The sequence below is a fragment of the Thunnus albacares genome, chromosome 3 (genome assembly GCF_914725855.1).
Source record: "Thunnus albacares chromosome 3, fThuAlb1.1, whole genome shotgun sequence".
NCBI classification, from domain to species: Eukaryota; Metazoa; Chordata; class Actinopteri; order Scombriformes; family Scombridae; genus Thunnus; species Thunnus albacares.
Window position 1 is genome coordinate 38,671,821 of NC_058108.1, and position 20,450 is coordinate 38,692,270.

General features: G+C 41.9%; 2 protein-coding genes across 6 annotated transcripts in view; both read left to right on the forward strand.

Annotated features, from left to right (window-relative positions):
• LOC122976120 (mitogen-activated protein kinase kinase kinase kinase 3-like) overlaps window positions 1–4,898 on the forward strand; it is a 66,001-nt gene extending 61,103 nt beyond the window's left edge. For all 4 annotated transcript variants that reach the window (XM_044344441.1, XM_044344448.1, XM_044344447.1 and 1 more), the window contains 5 exons: window positions 544–612; window positions 786–878; window positions 984–1,054; window positions 1,131–1,186; window positions 4,718–4,898. In XM_044344441.1, coding sequence (XP_044200376.1) covers window positions 544–612; window positions 786–878; window positions 984–1,054; window positions 1,131–1,186; window positions 4,718–4,805 — 377 coding nt within the window. In that variant the 3' untranslated portion in view covers window positions 4,806–4,898. The remainder of the gene's footprint in view (window positions 1–543; window positions 613–785; window positions 879–983; window positions 1,055–1,130; window positions 1,187–4,717) is intronic.
• A 7,104-nt stretch (window positions 4,899–12,002) lies between these two features.
• Window positions 12,003–17,700, forward strand: soul4 (heme-binding protein soul4). Of its 2 annotated transcripts, none has more exons than XM_044344462.1 (6): window positions 12,003–12,151; window positions 13,089–13,291; window positions 13,391–13,476; window positions 14,196–14,337; window positions 15,214–15,397; window positions 16,889–17,700. In XM_044344462.1, exons 2-6 carry the CDS (start codon window positions 13,132–13,134, stop codon window positions 17,061–17,063), a joined length of 747 nt encoding a protein of 248 aa, XP_044200397.1. In that variant the 5' UTR covers window positions 12,003–12,151; window positions 13,089–13,131; the 3' UTR covers window positions 17,064–17,700. The 2 variants fall into 2 exon arrangements, with proteins under 2 accessions (XP_044200397.1, XP_044200388.1); XM_044344453.1 differs by having other exon boundaries at window positions 12,008–12,151; window positions 13,062–13,291.
• The last annotated feature ends 2,750 nt before the right edge of the window (window positions 17,701–20,450 follow it).

Genomic DNA, 20,450 nt, shown 5'->3' on the forward strand with positions numbered 1-20,450 from the left:
TATTTATATAGCTCCTTTCACAAACACCACTTACAAAGTGCTTCACAGTCAAAGAAATAAAATAAAATAAAGTAAAATAAAATAAAATAGAATAAAATAAGGTAAAATAAAGTAAAATAAAATTAGAATAAAATAAAAAACAAAGACACCAGTTAAAATATTCAAGGAGAGCAGATAAAATAGACAAATTAAGATAGAATAGCACATACTACCCAAATGCCTGTCTGAACAAATGGGTTTTTGGCTGCTTTTTAAAAGGGTCTACATTATACAAGGACCTTAAGCTTGTTGGAAGACTATTACGAAGCTTAGGGACCTCCCCAGGTCTTAAAACGTGTACCGGGTACACTTAGAAAGCCTTGGGAGGAGGATCTAAGAGCTAGTGGTGTAGGTGTGCAGAAGGTCCACAATGTACTGTGGAGCCTGGCCATGTAGGGCTGTATAAGTGAGCACCAAAATTTTAAAATGAATCCTAAAATTTACATTATATACTGTATACTGTGTATTATGTGTACTGTATGCTAACAGTGGGTCTCCTTGCAGAAAACCCTAAAAGCTGTGTGATCCACATCACTCAGCTGGAGAGAGACACAGTCCTAGTCTGTCTGGACCGTAAGTTCACTCTTTATGCTTCAGTCAGATGAATCACAGAGCTCAGACAGCAGATGATTTTTGTTATAATGAACACAGCATATGGAATATTTATTTATTGATTCATAAGTTTTACTCAGATAGTTTTAGCAGAAGACGACTCAAGCTGTGTTTGTACTTTTTATTTCCTGCAGGTTGTATAAAGATTGTGAATCTCCAGGGGAAGCTTAAGTCCAGCAAGAAGCTGTCAGCTGAGCTCACCTTCAACTTCCAGATTGAGGCGATCGGTAAACCACTTTAAGTCTGTTTAAACCACCTTAAATCTTAAAGTACCGTCTGAATCTGTCTCCAGGTGTGTTCTGTGTTGACCTCGGTGTCCTCCTCTTCCTCAGTGTGTTTACAGGACAGTGTTTTGGCCTTCTGGAGACATGGCATGCAGGGGCGGAGCTTCAGATATAACAAGGTAATAATCATCCAATCAGAGCGCAAGACCCCGCCCACCTCACTGCTGTGTCATAATGTTTTTTTCTTCTTTACAGATCACACAGGAGATCAGTGACATCAGCAGGATGTTCCGCCTGCTGGGCTCTGACAGGTGAGACACCTGTCTGTCTGCTCACCTGTCTGTCTGCTTACCTGTCTGTCTGCTCACCTGTCTGTCTGCTCACCTGTCTGTGTTCTCACCTGTCTGTCTGCTCACCTGTCTGTCTGCTCACCTGTCTGTGTTCTCATCTGTCTGTCTGCTTACCTGTCTGTCTGCTCACCTGTCTGTGTTCTCATCTGTCTGTCTGCTCACCTGTCTGTCTGCTCACCTGTCTGTCTGCTTACCTGTCTGTCTGCTTACCTGTCTGTCTGCTCACCTGTCTGTGTTCTCACCTGTCTGTCTGCTCACCTGTCTGTCTGCTTACCTGTCTGTCTGCTCACCTGTCTGTCTGCTCACCTGTCTGTGTTCTCACCTGTCTGTCTGCTCACCTGTCTGTCTGCTCACCTGTCTGTGTTCTCATCTGTCTGTCTGCTTACCTGTCTGTCTGCTCACCTTTCTGTGTTCTCATCTGTCTGTCTGCTCACCTGTCTGTCTGCTCACCTGTCTGTCTGCTTACCTGTCTGTCTGCTTACCTGTCTGTCTGCTCACCTGTCTGTGTTCTCACCTGTCTGTCTGCTCACCTGTCTGTGTTCTCACCTGTCTGTCTGCTCACCTGTCTGTCTGCTCACCTGTCTGTGTTCTCATCTGTCTGTCTGCTTACCTGTCTGTCTGCTCACCTGTCTGTGTTCTCATCTGTCTGTCTGCTCACCTGTCTGTCTGCTCACCTGTCTGTCTGCTTACCTGTCTGTCTGCTTACCTGTCTGTCTGCTCACCTGTCTGTGTTCTCACCTGTCTGTCTGCTCACCTGTCTGTCTGCTTACCTGTCTGTCTGCTCACCTGTCTGTCTGCTCACCTGTCTGTGTTCTCACCTGTCTGTCTGCTCACCTGTCTGTCTGCTCACCTGTCTGTGTTCTCATCTGTCTGTCTGCTTACCTGTCTGTCTGCTCACCTTTCTGTGTTCTCATCTGTCTGTCTGCTCACCTGTCTGTCTGCTCACCTGTCTGTCTGCTTACCTGTCTGTCTGCTTACCTGTCTGTCTGCTCACCTGTCTGTGTTCTCACCTGTCTGTCTGCTCACCTGTCTGTCTGCTCACCTGTCTGTCTGCTTACCTGTCTGTCTGCTTACCTGTCTGTCTGCTTACCTGTCTGTCTGCTCACCTGTCTGTGTTCTCACCTGTCTGTCTGCTCACCTGTCTGTCTGCTCACCTGTCTGTGTTCTCATCTGTCTGTAGCTGAGGGCAATTCAATCTGTCCTTAAATATCATTACTGGATCTCTTGGCTGCTGCTAGTTTCTTATATGTTCTGTTGGGAGAAAATATGTTTCAGTGGGTATTTACAATTCAATATAAACAATATATTTTGCCACTTTGGGTAGATTGTCTGCAGTGTACTGGGTGAGCCTGTGGCGTAAATAGAGAACAACTTATGTTGTTTAGTTTTATTATATGTGATTGGTTGTTTATGAGTCATGTCACGTTTGCTGGATTGTGATTGGCCGTGGGGCAGGAGCTAGCGAAGATGCAGGGGACAAGAAAAGAAAAAAAGAGAGTGAGTAGCAGTGACAAGGGAGCTCGGAGAGAAAGCAGAGGAGAGAAAAAGACTACGAGAGATGTAATAACAAGATTTAAAAAGTGTGTTTGCAAGTTATAACGCTGTAGAAATTAGAGCATAAGACTGCAAACCAGTGAACGCCGGCTGTGTGTGCTGTGACCAGTAACACAGCGACGCAGTAGCAGATATTGTGTAGTTAGCCTTTTCAGCTAGTTAGCTTAGCTAGCTGCCAACCAGGGACCTTCTGAACTGCCCAGAAAGTGTTTGGACGGCCCAAATAGTGGTCCGGGTGACCAGGATGAAGCCTGGTAGCTCCTCTGGCAACAAGGGCACCACGTTCAGCCATCAGCCCACCGCTTCAGTCCACCACGCTTGGCTGTGTAACATCAACACTGTGACTCAAACGCTGCTATTGTGCTTCAGAGAAGAAGAAAGAAGTCTTTTGGCTCATGAAGAAAAATAGTACAATGTTTTTATGATTGATTCATGATTCAGTAATCTTTATTTTATAAATAAATCGGCTACGAGAAGCTGCTGTTGTGCTTTACAGCCGACTGTTTCCTGTCAGATCAGCTGACCAATCAATGCACACATTGGATCAAAGGGGTGTTGCTGTCCGTTAAAACACTTCCTCTCTCCTCGCTCCTCCTCTCCTCCAGGAGCCTCCTCTCTCCTCGCTCCTCCTCTCCTCCAGGAGCCTCCTCTCTCCTCGCTCCTCCAGGAGCCTCCTCTCTCCTCTCTCCTCTCTCCTCTCTCCTCCTCTCCTCCAGGAGCCTCCTCTCTCCTCTCTCCTCTCTCCTCTCTCCTCTCCTCCTCTCTCCTCTCTCCTCCTCTCCTCCTCTCTCCTCTCTCCTCCTCTCCTCCAGGAGCCTCCTCTCTCCTCTCTCCTCTCTCCTCCTCTCCTCCTCTCCTCCAGGAGCCTCCTCTCTCCTCTCTCCTCCTCTCCTCCTCTCCTCCAGGAGCCTCCTCTCTCCTCCTCCAGGAGAGGACTAGAGGAACAGAGTTAGTGTAATGAAAAGCAGCTCTGGCTGTTCTGTTGTTATGTGTCACTAATATTAAAATAAACAGGAATAAAAGTTTAATTAAATCAAACACAGAGCGACACCTACAGGACTCACCTGTCTGTCTGCTCACCTGTCTGTCTGTCTGTTCACCTGTCTGTTTGATCACCTGTCTGTTTGATCACCTGTCTGTTTGATCACCTGTCTGTCTGATCACCTGTCTGTCTGTCTGTTCACCTGTCTGTCTGTCTGTTCACCTGTCTGTTTGATCACCTGTCTGTTTGATCACCTGTCTGTCTGATCACCTGTCTGTCTGATCACCTGTCTGTCTGTTCACCTGTCTGTCTGTCTGCTCACCTGTCTGTCTGTTCACCTGTCTGTCTGATCACCTGTCTGTCTGTTCACCTGTCTGTTTGATCACCTGTCTGTCTGTCTGCTCACCTGTCTGTCTGATCACCTGTCTGTCTGTTCACCTGTCTGTCTGTTCACCTGTCTGTCTGTCTGCTCACCTGTCTGTCTGTTCACCTGTCTGTCTGTTCACCTGTCTGTCTGTTCACCTGTCTGTCTGTCTGCTCACCTGTCTGTCTGTTCACCTGTCTGTCTGTTCACCTGTCTGTCTGCTCACCTGTCTGTCTGATCACCTGTCTGTCTGATCACCTGTCTGTCTGTTCACCTGTCTGTCTGTTCACCTGTCTGTCTGTCTGCTCACCTGTCTGTCTGATCACCTGTCTGTTTGATCACCTGTCTGTTTGATCACCTGTCTGTTTGATCACCTGTCTGTCTGTCTGATCACCTGTCTGTTTGATCACCTGTCTGTTTGATCACCTGTCTGTCTGATCACCTGTCTGTCTGTCTGATCACCTGTCTGTCTGATCACCTGTCTGTCTGTCTGATCACCTGTCTGTTTGATCACCTGTCTGTCTGATCACCTGTCTGTCTGATCACCTGTCTGTCTGATCACCTGTCTGTCTGATCACCTGTCTGTCTGCAGGGTCGTTGTCCTGGAGAGCAGAGCGACAGATAACCCGACTGAACACAGTAACCTGTACATCCTCGCCGGACATGAAAACAGCTACTGAACCAGGACCAAACCAGGACCAGACCAGAACCAAGGAAGGACCAAACCAGGACCAGACCAGAACCAAGGAAGGACCAAACCAGGACCAGACCAGGACCAAACCAGGACCAGACCAGAACCAGACCAGAACCAAGGAAGGACCAAACCAGGACCAGACCAGAACCAAACCAGGACCAGACCAGAACCAAGGAAGGACCAAACCAGGACCAGACCAGAACCAAGGCAGGACCAAACCAGGACCAGACCAGAACCAAGGAAGGACCAAACCAGGACCAGACCAAAACCAAACCAGGACTAGACCAGAACCAAACCAGAACCAAGGCAGGACCAAACCAGGACCAGACCAGAACCAAGGCAGGACCAAACCAGGACCAGATCAAAACCAAACCAGAACCAAGGCAGGACCAAACCAGGACCAAACCAGGACCAGACCAGGACCAGATCAAAACCAAACCAGAACCAAGGCAGGACCAAACCAGGACCAGACGAAGGTCAAACCAGTTGAGATGAAGTTGTGTGGTGGTGCAGGACGCAGGACGCTCAGATACAGTTCACTCTTCTTCGCTGGTTCTCTGGTGACGCAGCAGCACAGTGTGGGAACCGTTCAGGCCGACAGGTGTAGAGTTGAAGGGGGTGTGGTCTAGAGTTGAAGGGGGTGTGGTCTATAGTTGAAGGGGGCGTGGTCTATAACAGACTAATAAAAAGTGCCAAAAAAGTTCAGTTATCTTGTTAAAATCTTGAAATCATCTCGTCGTCCTTCTCCAGACTCTGTAAATATATCAACAGTTTTCCTGCCAGATGTTCCTCCGTCACTGTCTTCAGGTTTCATCATCACACTGTGTACGTTGATACTGGACCATGATTGGCTCCAGATTAGTTGTGATGTCATAAATCCTGCTCGTAGGCCCGCCTCTACTGACTGTGACATGTAAAACCCTCGTGCAACAAACACTCGCACCAACAAACCTCACAGAGAGAAGAAAACGTTCCTGCAACAAGTCTGAAAATGTCCCAGAAACCAAAGTCTTCATCGCATCGTCGTTCTTCTTCTGCTGTCAGCAGCAGCGAAGAGAAACTTTAACGTTTGGAGGAAACATCACAGTCTCAGCAGGCGGGAACGTTTATATTCTTCTTGTGTAGAAGGAAGACGATCACAAATACTTGAACATCAGCTGATCAATAAACCATCAATACTCTGCTGTAACAGTCTGGATCCTCCAGATGTGATCACAGCAGCATCTGGTGGACGGGAGACGAACTGCAGCTGTAACACATCACACCAGAAGTCCACGGCTGAGGGTGTAGATGACATGTACAATCCCACAATGCAATGCTCCACATTTTATACACGTGAAAATGACCGTCACATGACTCTGCAGTCACGACACAAACCGACGATGATCAGCGAGTCTGAAACCTGCTGCTGAGTGATGTTTAGTGTCTGTTGGACGCAGCTCAGCTGATGCGGAGGCTGCAGGGTCAGAGGTCAGAGGTCAGAGGTTATTTGAAATCACTCTCAGATATTTGAGTTGACATTTTTATAAAAACTATTTCCAGCTTTTGTAAACAGATCTGTGATCAACTTTAATATTTTACATTTATTAAATGTTTTCATGTTGTAAATAATGTAAAATAAAAACCATCTTTTTAAGACTGTGTCCGTCACTTCACTACAGAATCAGAGTTAATATATGTTAATATATGGAGAGGAGGATCAAACTGACCCACAACAGTTATTATAATTATAACTTTCTTACTGTTTCTTCTCTTATTAGATTCATTATGTTTGTGTTTTTCAGGGAGACTCATATAATCACTGAAAGTATGTTTGTATTCTGCGGTAAGCCTAAAGGTTAAAGGTCTTGCTGCATGTATGAACCTGAACCTTCTTCTTCATGTTCAGAATGCACTCAGTCTTATCAGTATATTGTTTTTGTTGTCCAGAGACGGGACGGATAAACATATATTGTACGTACGACAGTGATCAGAAGCAACAACTTAATATATGCTGAAGTTAATTTAATGATGAATATTCCTGGTATGAAGCTCTGTACTGGGAATGAATGGGACGTTCATCACCCAGTGAAGAGGAAGAGGAAGAGGAGGAAGGAGGAAGGAGTGGATCTGAAGCAGAGGAGTACGTATCCTGGTTAATAAGACGTTACTCTTTAAACATGAATGTTGTGTTACAGACGGCAGCGGTCGACCGACCCGCCCTGCCGACGCCGTCACTGAGGCTTTGTTGGAGTTTGCTGAGCTTGAAACTGAACGCTGTATTATCGGTGTCGCAGGTCATCTGATACCACTTATTGATCGACTGCCTGCATCAGAAAGAGGAAGGGCATCAGCAGACGTGACGGGTTTGTTGATGTCTGTACATCCAAACTTAAAGGATTCAAATACTCATTAAAGTAGTTTAAAATAGATCCCTGAGGTAATGCTGTCTTCTTCTTGGCATCTTGTGATGTAGGAATTATTTCTGTTTCTGATTAAGGACCAACTTAAAGAGATTTAAAATCCTTATCTGGGGACATTATTAGGAAACATCAAACATACGGAGCAACGGAGGTTAAAATAGTCGGATATCACAGGACGGAGGTGCAGTCATATTAATCCGCTGAAATATCCCATATGAACATATTTCAACCATTTCTGACCCAAACGGTCGTTATTTTATAGTAACAGGCCACATTTCCTCACAACATGTAACTGTCTTAAACATATATGCACGATTTCCCAGTTGATGCCAGTTTGACCTCTGATGTAATCTCTACTAAATACCACATTTTAATTTCTGATCACAGCCCTGTTGAACTAAAACCCACGTTTAACCAACATCACTCAATGACTTAATAACAGACTATCTGTCCCACAATGACGCTCCTGATGTCACTGACTCCACTCTTTGGGAAGCTTTCCAGCTTGTTATGTGAGGACACATTATAGCTTATATATTATATATATATATGTTAGCCTACGAGGCCAGACGGAGAGACTCGTCAGAGATCAGTGACTACAGAACAGCTGCCTCACCTTCTGAGCTGAATGATAGAAATAAACTGAAATACAAATATAATTCTGTTCTTTCCACGTGAGTAATGATGCTACTGAAAGTAAAACAAAGACTCGTCGGCCTAGAAGCAGACAGGCTAACACAGCTATTAATACAATTAGAGCCACAACGGGAACTATTTCCACAGACCCAAAAGAAATGAATGAATCTTTCCAGAAGGTCTATGACGACCTTTAGACATCTAAAACCGCTCTCCACCTTCCCAAACTGAGCTCCTCATAAGATGAGAGGAAATCGCAGAGGCGATACGTTGTTTCCCCAGTGGGACGGACTTAGCATAGAGGTTTACAAAGCAGACTTACTCCCATCGTGTTCAGGATGTTTAATCTGCCGTCTCCCTGAATCTTTATACTCAGCTAACGTCTCCTTGAATCTTAATACTCAGCTAGCTAACATCTCCCTGAATCTTTATACTCAGCTAACATCTCCCTGAATCTTTATACTCAGCTAACATCTCCCTGAATCTTTATACTCAGCTAACATCTCCCTGAATCTTTATACTCAGCTAACATCTCCCTGAATCTTTATACTCAGCTAACATCTCCATGAATCTTTATACTCAGCTAACGTCTCCCCTAATCTTTATACTCAGCTAACATCTCCATGAATCTTTATACTCAGCTAACATCTCCATGAATCTTTATACTCAGCTAACGTCTCCCCTAATCTTTATACTCAGCTAACATCTCCATGAATCTTTATACTCAGCTAACGTCTCCATGAATCTTTATACTCAGCTAACGTCTCCCTGAATCTTTATACTCAGCTAACGTCTCCCCGAATCTTTATACTCAGCTAACGTCTCCATGAATCTTTATACTCAGCTAACGTCTCCCCGAATCTTTATACTCAGCTAACGTCTCCATGAATCTTTATACTCAGCTAACGTCTCCCCGAATCTTTATACTCAGCTAACGTCTCCCCGAATCTTTATACTCAGCTAACGTCTCCCCGAATCTTTATACTCAGCTAACGTCTCCCCGAATCTTTATACTCAGCTAACGTCTCCATGAATCTTTATACTCAGCTAACGTCTCCCCGAATCTTTATACTCAGCTAACGTCTCCCCGAATCTTTATACTCAGCTAACGTCTCCATGAATCTTTATACTCAGCTAACGTCTCCATGAATCTTTATGCTCAGCTAACGTCTCCCTGAATCTTTATACTCAGCTAACGTCTCCCCGAATCTTTATACTCAGCTAACGTCTCCATGAATCTTTATACTCAGCTAACGTCTCCCTGAATCTTTATACTCAGCTAACATCTCCATGAATCTTTATACTCAGCTAACGTCTCCCTGAATCTTTATACTCAGCTAACGTCTCCCCGAATCTTTATACTCAGCTAACGTCTCCATGAATCTTTATACTCAGCTAACATCTCCCCGAATCTTTATACTCAGCTAACGTCTCCCCGAATCTTTATACTCAGCTAACGTCTCCATGAATCTTTATACTCAGCTAACGTCTCCCCGAATCTTTATACTCAGCTAACGTCTCCCCGAATCTTTATACTCAGCTAACGTCTCCCTGAATCTTTATACTCAGCTAACATCTCCATGAATCTTTATACTCAGCTAACGTCTCCCTGAGTCTTTATACTCAGCTAGCTAACGTCTCCCCGAGTCTTTATACTCAGCTAGCTAACGTCTCCCTGAATCTTTATACTCAGCTAACGTCTCCATGAATCTTTATACTCAGCTAACGTCTCCCTGAGTCTTTATACTCAGCTAGCTAACGTCTCCCTGAATCTTTATACTCAGCTAACGTCTCCCTGATATTGAAAAAAGATGAGATGTTGCCTCATATCGTCCTGTTGCTCTTGCTGTTAGAAAGGTTGATCATCGCGTCTCACTGTATGCAGATGATGTGGTTTTATTCGTGTCCATCCTGCCTCCTGCATTACAACTCATTAACATGTTCTGGCTGCACTGTTAACTGAGATAAGAGTGAATTCATGCTTCTTAAAGGAAACTTGAGCCCAAAGTTTCTTGAAAACTTGTCCGTTCATATTGCTACAGATGAAATTAAATATTCAGGAGTTGTTTTATAAGCCTCAACCTGCCTGACTGACGCATATCCAGGTAAAACCAGCATCTCAACAACAACTATTACAGTTAATGACTTTATGGTTACAAGTTCTTTAAGAGTTTGGTATCAAATAAGGAAAACATTTAATTTGTCTGAAACCTGTGTCTGCCATAATCACACCTAAATAAAATAAAAATAAAGTCACCAGTATCACCAGTATCACCAGTATCGCTGAAGGATAAACTCCCAGCTTCACGTTTCCTCCAGATTAGAGACATATATATCAAACTGAGTGATTCCAGACCCCATCGGACTGTAAACTCTTATGAAGTAACGTTTGGATCAATTATTAATGATTAAAATCAATAGAAATTATTAATAATAATTAATAATAACACAGCACCCCCCTGGTCAGGGATAAAGATAGCTAATCAATAGTATTTACTAAGCCATCAATTTAGAACTCTAATTAATTAACTAAATAACCAAAATCAGCATATCAATAGTTATTGACGGTTGAAGGATGTAGCAGGTCCATCATTAAAAGATAAAACAATAATCTGAGTGAACTAAAGAATGAATGAATCGTTTATTTCAGACATTATAACGAACAAAACAACAATTTGTGTTTACATTAATCCATTTCACACAATAAAACCAATAAAACCAATAAAACCAGTATAATCCATAAAATAACCCAGAATATCAGCAGTACAAAAGAAAGAAAACAGAAAGTTTACAGTAAATTTTAATCCTAATTCTTTTACATTTTAATCATTTTACGTCGTCTTTCAGCTCGACTCCCAAAACTGAAACATTTGTTCTTTACGTTTCAAAGAGACACAATCCTCTTATAATTATATAATATATTAATGAATTATAATTATAATTTCCTTCTCTTGATTCCAGTGTTTTTAAATACATATTATCTAAAACTGTTAACGTGCAGGACCGCATGAATAAGCTTTATTTATTATTCTAAAGCTCTTATATTCTATATGTGGCTTCCAACAGAGTTTATGATCTATAATCAATAATAAAATCACAAGAACTTTGTTTCATATTCAGTTTTATTTCTGTCCAGTCTGACTCTGATGAGGACTCTGATGTTTCCAGTCTTCTCTGGAATCTGCGTCCAGCTGCAGAGACGCGTTTCAGCTGCTCTGAAGAACAACACAGAACATTAATGAACATCAGAACCGGACCGGTGCTGCTGGAGAGTCCCACATTTACATAATCAATGAAGTTACACTGCTGCGACTCGTCAGCACAACAGCATCTATCAATCTATCTAAATCATCTAGATCAAAGATAAAGATAAAACAAATGAGACTAAAACCTGACACGTATTAATTTATTGATTAAGGAAAATGATCAATGTTACATATTTGTGTGTGAACTTCTGGGATGATGAATTTATTTGAAGGGGAAATTAGAGTCGGTTGTTTCGATCAATGAGATGATCCGGTGTGAGTCTGGGAGGCTCTGCCTTATTGACAGGAGAGAAATCTGGTCTTTAATATATATATAATATATATCTTTAATATATATATAATATATATCTTTAATATATATTTAATATATATCTTTAATATATATATAATATATATCTTTAATATATATTTAATATATATCTTTAATATATATCTTTAATATATATATAATATATATCTTTAATATATCTTTAATATATATCTTTAATATATATATAATATATATCTTTAATATATATATAATATATATCTTTAATATATATTTAATATATATCTTTAATATATATTTAATAGATATCTTTAATATATATATAATATATATCTTTAATATATATATATAATATATCTTTAATATATCTTTAATATATATCTTTAATATATATATATAATATATCTTTAATATATCTTTAATATATATCTTTAATATATATTTAATATAATAAGTCTTTTTGTGGAAGTGTGTCATGGCTCAAACAAAGGAGATTACTGAGGACCGTAGAAGAAGAGTTGTTGATGCTCATCAGGAGTTTGGACTCCACCAGTCGACTGTGACGGTCTCTGGTTCTAAAAAGGCTTTTATTTTGTATTTCTCCGCCGGTGCAGCGCTGTAAGCTTTTATTTTGAAGTGTTGGGAGCGCGCAGGTTAGCGGAAGTCGAGAGGAAGAAGAGTTGTCGTTTCGCGCTCAGGCTGCGAACTAACCTGACGGACAGGTGCGACCCATACCCGCTAAGACCAAGACCCGGACCAGGTAAGACCCACAGCTGAGCTACCTGCAAGCTACCCGGTCCAACCAGACCCGGACCGGTTCTGTCCTGCCAGGCGAACATGCTAACAATGCTAACATGCTAACGCTAACTAACGTAGTCTCGTTCTGTCGCTCCGGGTCCGGTCGGGTCCGGTCCGGTCCGGGGAGTCCAGCTGTTGGAACCGAGCCGAGCTGTAGCGGGCTGTCTGAATCCGGTCCCATAGTGACCTAGTTTCCATCCGCGGCCCGGAACCAGCACCCGGACCGACCCGATCTACAGGAGCACCCGGGTCTTACAGATTTGGATCAGTTCGGACTCAAGGAGACCCGATCCGGATCTTTATATTTGATTTTCATTTACCCGCAGCGGACTGATCAGGATCTGATCAGGGTCATCAATACAGGATGTCTGACGGATTTTCAAATTAAAAGTCGCCCTGCAGGGAGCTGTCAATCAAACAGCTGATCAGATGATCTATCAGAGGACAGATCGATCATTGAAGACAGACATCTGTAAAGCATCACTTTCATTATTGATTGGTCGATCAGTATTTCCTCAGTTAATAGTTTCGTCTGCTTCTAGTGGATCAATAAACTCAGATCAGCATCTGAGGATCTGAAACCTGCAAATACCCCTTAAATCCCTTAAAAGACTAAAATGATTATTGATCGATTCATTTTGTGATCGACTAAACGGTTCGACTGATCAAACAGGAACTGACAACGTGACATAATAATCAATAAATAATATTCATCCCTGATGTGGTGACGTCAGTATAACATGTTTAATAAAACATGATCTGACCTTTGATCATGTATGTTGATTGTTAACGTGCGTGCGTGCGTGTGTGTGTGTGTGTGTGTGTGTGTGTGTGTGTGTGTGTGTGTGTGTGTTCTTCTTCTTCTCTTACAGAAATAATAAATAACCGTCTCCTCCCAGCTCAGAGGTCAGAGGTCAAAGGTCGTGTCCTCCAGCAGCAGCGATGGCTCTCATCTCTCTCGAAGACCTTGACGGATTGGACGACGAGCAGCTGGATGATGACATCACCGACAACCCCGAGCCAATGGATGAAGAGAACTCAGACAGACTGCTGGCATACTGGCAGGAAGTGGGGCGGGGCCACCAGGTGTCAGTTCCTCCAGGTGAGGGGGCGGGGCCACCAGGTGTCAGTTCCTCCAGGTGAGGGGGCGGGGTCAGCAGGTGTCAGGGGGCGGAGTCTGACAGCCTCCTGTGTGTTACAGAAATGACCGGACCCATACAGGAAATGACACGTAACAGCCAGCAGAGAGAGCCGCTCCCCTTCGCCCCCGTGTCCCGCCATGAGAAGGTAAAACCGCGTCAACGGTATAATAAATATATTTACATTCATAAATATACACACCAGTGGTTTTATCCTCAGCAGGTTTGATTCATCGTTAAGTTGGTTGGAACTGAGCATGCTCAGATAGAACCACATGATGATGTCATCAATCAGGATGAAACATTAAACTACAGTCCAGATGTTTTTAACTTTGATTATTGATTAGTCATACAGTGTCCATCCACATATATATATATATATATGTGTGTGTGTGTGTGTATATATATATATACACACACACACATATATATATATATATATGTGTGTGTGTGTGTGTATATATATATATACACACACACACACATATATATATATATATATGTGTGTGTGTGTGTGTATATATATATATACACACACACACACATATATATATATATATATGTGTGTGTGTGTGTTATTGATGTGTACGTGTGTGTGTGTGTGTGTGTTATTGATGTGTGTTTGTGTGTGTGTGTGTGTGTGTGTGTGTTACTGATGTGTGTGTGTTACTGATGTGTGTGTGTGTGTGTGTGTGTGTGTGTGTGTGTTACTGATGTGTGTGTGTTACTGATGTGTGTTTGTGTGTGTGTGTGTGTGTGTGTGTGTGTGTGTGTTACTGATGTGTGTGTGTTACTGATGTGTGTGTGTGTGTGTGTGTGTGTGTTATTGATGTGCGTGTGTGTGTGTGTGTGTGTGTGTGTGTGCAGATGGGCGAGGTCGTGTACGAGGAGCGGGCGTATCCAGCAGGAAAGTGGGCGTGCGTGACGCGAGCGGAGGATTTGTACGAGCAGAGCATTTCCTGGGCTTTCATGAAACTGATGCGCTTCATCTGCAAAGAGAACTCTGCAGGTGAGGCTCCGCCCCCCTCGCCACACACCCGTCCACGGAGGACGACAGGTGTCACGAAACATTTAATTAATCAATAACTGACTGTACAATAAAACAGGAATTAATCATTACACTTACAAACTAATTCAGATCAATAGATTTATATATATATATATATATATATATATATATATATATATTGTCTCTCTCTCTATATATATGTATAGAATAAATATTTATATTTATATATTTATATATTTATATTTATATGTTTATATATTTATATTTATATTTATAGAATTCTTCCACAAATAACATTCAGATTTTTTTGAAATAATCATAAATTGAACAAAATGAATCTTAATGAGCTCGTTAAACCTGAAGCTCGTCAACAGGAAGTGAGACTGTTTATATTGTTCTATTATACTAATCATATCTGTTATTGATCGCAGACACAAATACATTTCTAACATTAGTGTAACGAACATTAAACTCTGAATCTGATCACTGATTGGTCGAGACTGAGCTGAACGTTACCTGAATGTTCTCTCAGGTTGTACAGTCGCATGTTAGCTGTGTCATGTGACGGTCATGTGAGGGTCGTGTGATGGTCATGTGATGGTCATGTGATGGTCATGTGATGGTCATGTGATGGTCATGTGATGGTCGTGTGATGGTCGTGTGACGGTCATGTGAGGGTCGTGTGAGGGTCATGTGAGGGTCGTGTGATGGTCGTGTGAGGGTCGTGTGATGGTCGTGTGATGGTCGTGTGATGGTCGTGTGACGGTCGTGTGAGGGTCGTGTGAGGGTCATGTGAGGGTCGTGTGATGGTCGTGTGAGGGTCGTGTGATGGTCGTGTGATGGTCGTGTGATGGTCGTGTGATGGTCATGTGACAGGGCGGTACCTGGGCATGACGGTGCCGGTGGTCAGCAGCGTGCACATGATGGAGGACGGAAACACGTTCGGGAAAGACGTGCTGACGGCGTTTTTCCTGCCCGCCGAGTTCCAGTCGGACCCGCCCACACCGACCGACCCCGACATCGCCATCGTCCACCGAGAGCCAATCAGAGTCATCGCCAGGTGAGACGGTCCTCAACATGAGCGACCACGAGCATCAGACGGCTGCAGCGACTCATTGATCGGTCGATTAATCATTAATAATCCAATAATCGATCTGAAGCTTCTGTAAACTGGATGTTTGTTTGGACTATTGATCAGACAGATTAATCAATAATAAAAATGGTGGTTAGTTTCAGCTCTAATATCAATAATCAATAATAATAATCAATAATCCGTTTGACTACATGTTGTGAGAAGCTGCAGAGTCCCGACTGTCCCTGAAAGCAGCTTCAAATTATTGATTATTTATCAGAATGACAGAAAAAGTCTCGTTCTTTTTGCATTGATTAGTCAATTAATCGATTAGAAACAAGTTCTCAGCTCGTTAATGTTGAATCATTTTTATTTTATTATAGTTTTTATGAAAATAAACTGAAGATGTTTGAGAACGAAATATTGATTAATCCAGAAAAATCACATTAATAATAATCATGTTAATAATCAATACAAGACTCTCCAGTTCAGGTTAAAGTCAGATAAGACCCGCCCTCTAGAGGTAAACAACCTATCAGAAAACGTCTGTTGGAGAACATTCTGCTCTCTGATTGGCTGTCGTCTCTGTGTGTTGACGTGTTTCTGCTCTCTGATTGGCTGTCGTCTCTCTGTGTGTTGACGTGTTTCTGCTCTCTGATTGGCTGTCGTCTCTGTGTGTTGACGTGTTTCTGCTCTCTGATTGGTTGTCGTCTCTCTGTGTGTTGACGTGTTTCTGCTCTCTGATTGGCTGTCGTCTCTGTGTGTTGATGTGTTTCTGCTCTCTGATTGGCTGTCGTCTCTGTGTGTTGACGTGTTTCTGCTCTCTGATTGGTTGTCGTCTCTCTGTGTGTTGACGTGTTTCTGCTCTCTGATTGGCTGTCGTCTCTGTGTGTTGACGTGTTTCTGCTCTCTGATTGGTTGTCGTCTCTCTGTGTGTTGACGTGTTTCTGCTCTCTGATTGGTTGTCGTCTCTCTGTGTGTTGACGTGTTTCTGCTCTCTGATTGGCTGTCGTCTCTGTGTGTTGATGTGTTTCTGCTCTCTGATTGGCTGTCGTCTCTCTGTGTGTTGACGTGTTTCTGCTCTCTGATTGGCTGTCGTCTGTGTGTTGACGTGTTTCTGCTCTCTGATTGGCTGTCGTCTCTGTGTGTTGATGTGTTTCTGCTCTCTGATTGGTTGTCGTCTCTGTGTGTGTTGATGTGTTTCTGCTCTCTGATTGGCTGTCGTCTCTGTGTGTTGACGTGTTTCTGCTCTCTGATTGGCTGTCGTCTCTGTGTGTTGACGTGTTTCTGCTCTCTGATTGGCTGTCGTCTCTGTGTGTTGACGTGTTTCTGCTCTCTGATTGGCTGTCGTCTCTGTGTGTTGACGTGTTTCTGCTCTCTGATTGGCTGTCGTCTCTGTGTGTTGATGTGTTTCTGCTCTCTGATTGGCTGTCGTCTCTCTGTGTGTTGACGTGTTTCTGCTCTCTGATTGGTTGTCAGGGCCTTCTTTGGGACGACCAATGAGGAGACGGTGTTGCGTCAGGTGCACCAGCTGCAGGAGATTCTGGGCGTCCGAGACGACGTGCGGACGGACACCTTCATGGTCGCCGTGTACGAGAACCCCGGCGTTCCCCGCCGCCGCAACGAGATCTGGTTTATCACACGGAACCTGTAGGAACCTTCCCATGATCCTCTGCTCCTCCCCCTCCTCTGATTGGGTGGTTTGTTGTCTGTCTTTTTATATGTCAAACTGACCAATCAGAGCAGATGTAAAAAGCCCCGCCCCTCTCTGACTAACTGATATTCTATTGGCTCACAGTCCACATGACCCTGCCTTTCACACATAGCTTACATTCTGATTGGCTAAGATCTGTGATGATGTCAGTAGCAGTCTGTTTCCATGGAGACGGTTAGAGAGCAAGACAGGAAGACTAAGACTGAATCCAAACGTCCGTCCGCCGGAGGACGCCAGACGGCGAGACGATAAATTAACCCTGAAACTCGTTTCAGTGTTTTTCTTCTTCACGGTTCTGACGAGCAGCTGCGTCGTTAATCCTCTGACAGACGGTAACCGTAGCGACGTCATTCTGTCCGTTACGTGATGAGTCATCAAGATAATAATTCACTTTACAGCCGATATCGCTGCACGATTACGGATCATCAATCCGGACGTTTGGATTCAGCCTGAGTGATGTCACAGATGACATCACTTCCTGTTTCTGCTAAACGCTGACATGTACGTTTCTTCTTCATGACGTCAGAATCAGCAGCAAACAAATGAAACTGAATATTTTTATAAAATCAAATTTAAACATTTAAAAAAGAAAAAAACACGAAGCTGCTCTAATGATGAAGGTGATGATGATGATGATGATGATGACGATGATGAAGGTGATGATGATGCTGATGATGACGATGATGATGAAGGTGATGATGATGCTGATGAAGGTGAAGGTGGTGATGATGATGATGATGATGACGATGATGAAGGTGATGATGATGCTGATGATGATGATGAAGATGATGATGATGATGATGACGATGATGATGAAGGTGATGATGATGACGATGATGAAGGTGATGATGATGACGATGATGAAGGTGATGATGATGATGATGATGATGATGATGACGATGATGATGAAGGTGATGATGATGCTGATGATGACGATGATGATGAAGGTGATGATGATGCTGATGAAGGTGAAGGTGGTGATGATGACGATGATGATGATGATGCTGATGATGATGATGATGATGATGAAGATGATCAGACTGCGGGTGGATTAAATATTAATTTCTCGTATTAATCAGATATCGGTGACTTCCTCTCTTCTTCTTCTTCTTCTTCACGTGTTTATCAGCATGTTTCGTGGTTTTAATCCTGCAGATTAAATTAATATTTTACAACCAAAACGTTTGTTTGTTGTTAGAAAAACTTTGTTTTCACTGTTTTTTATTTTGTTTTTTGATTTCAACATTTGTGTTAAAAATATCAATAAAATCTGATTTAAATGACAAAACGTTTTCTCGTCATTGATTCTTTCAAACATTTTCAAATATTAAAGTTTATTAAGTTAAATTTAAATAAAGTTCATTGATTATTTCCTTCAACAGAAAAATTAATTAAATAATAAAAATAAATTTGACATTTTTGGAATTTTAAAAATTTTAAACTATTTCAATAATTTGTCACAAATATAAATTTGGTTTATTTAGTTTGAATTTACTTTATATCCTTTTTATATTGAGACTCAGTCAGTGTCTGCATCAAATATATAAACAAATATAATTTATAATTTATTTATACACACACATATATAAACATTTAATTTGTAATATATATATATAGATATATAATTTATATATTTATATATCTCTATATATATAAATAATATTTATATATATATATATATATATAAAAATATTATTTATATATATATATATCTATATATATATAAATATAATTTATATATTTATATATATATATATATATATATAAATATTATTTATATATATATATATCTATATATATATAAATATAATTTATATATTTATATAGCACCAGCAGACGTGATCTCAGTTCCACATTGAGATCAGAACAAACTCGTCCATCAATAAATCGTCGATCATCAATAAACGGTGATTGATCTTCAGAGTTTGACTTAATTTAACTGCATTTACTACAATTTCCTAATAATCTTTCAATGAAGTTTACAGGAATTTAACGTTAATCTTTTACGTCATTTTACTGCATTTTTGGTGCAAATAATTAGAAAAATTGTGTTTTCTGCTGATCTGTGACGTAAACTAAGTGAACGATTTCATTCACTAGTTTTCTTTTCCAGCAGCTCGAATATTAAACGAATCATGAATAAATCTTTAAATTAGATAATAATAATAAATATAATAAATATAATAGATACGATCGGTGATGCTGTCAACTGTTTCCTATCAAGGTTAAATAATATGGAGCAAAAACAGGATCAATGATTGGTCGTTAGGGTCACAGTGTCTGGATGATGATTGGTCGTTAGGGTCACAGTGTCTGGATGATGATGATTGGTCGTTAGGGTCACAGTGTCTGGATGATGATTGGTCGTTAGGGTCACAGTGTCTGGATGATGATTGGTCGTTAGGGTCAGTGTCTGGATGATGATGATTGGTCGTTAGGGTCAGTGTCTGGATGATGATTGGTCGTTAGGGTCAGTGTCTGGATGATGATGATTGGTCGTTAGGGTCAGTGTCTGGATGATGATGATTGGTCGTTAGGGTCACAGTGTCTGGATGATGATTGGTCGTTAGGGTCACAGTGTCTGGATGATGATTGGTCGTTAGGGTCACAGTGTCTGGATGATGATTGGTCGTTAGGGTCACAGTGTCTGGATGATGATTGGTCGTTAGGGTCAGTGTCTGGATGATGATGATTGGTCGTTAGGGTCAGTGTCTGGATGATGATTGGTCGTTAGGGTCAGTGTCTGGATGATGATTGGTCGTTAGGGTCAGTATCTGGATGATGATTGGTCGTTAGGGTCAGTGTCTGGATGATGATGATTGGTCGTTAGGGTCAGTGTCTGGATGATGATGATTGGTCGTTAGGGTCAGTGTCTGAATGATGATGATTGGTCGTTAGGGTCAGTGTCTGGATGATGATTGGTCGTTAGGGTCAGTGTCTGGATGATGATTGGTCGTTAGGGTCAGTGTCTGGATGATGATGATTGGTCGTTAGGGTCAGTGTCTGGATGATGATGATTGGTCGTTAGGGTCAGTGTCTGGATGATGATGATTGGTCGTTAGGGTCAGTGTCTGGATGATAATTGGTCGTTAGGGTCACAGTGTCTGGATGATAATTGGTCGTTAGGGTCAGTGTCTGGATGATGATGATTGGTTGTTAGGGTCACAGTGTCTGGATGATGATTGGTCGTTAGGGTCAGTGTCTGGATGATGATTGGTCGTTAGGGTCAGTGTCTGGATGATGATTGGTCGTTAAGTATAAAAATGTATTTTCAGGGTCTCTTTCTCGGGTCGTTTCAGCTTTAAAGAGTTCAGACAAACTAAAGAA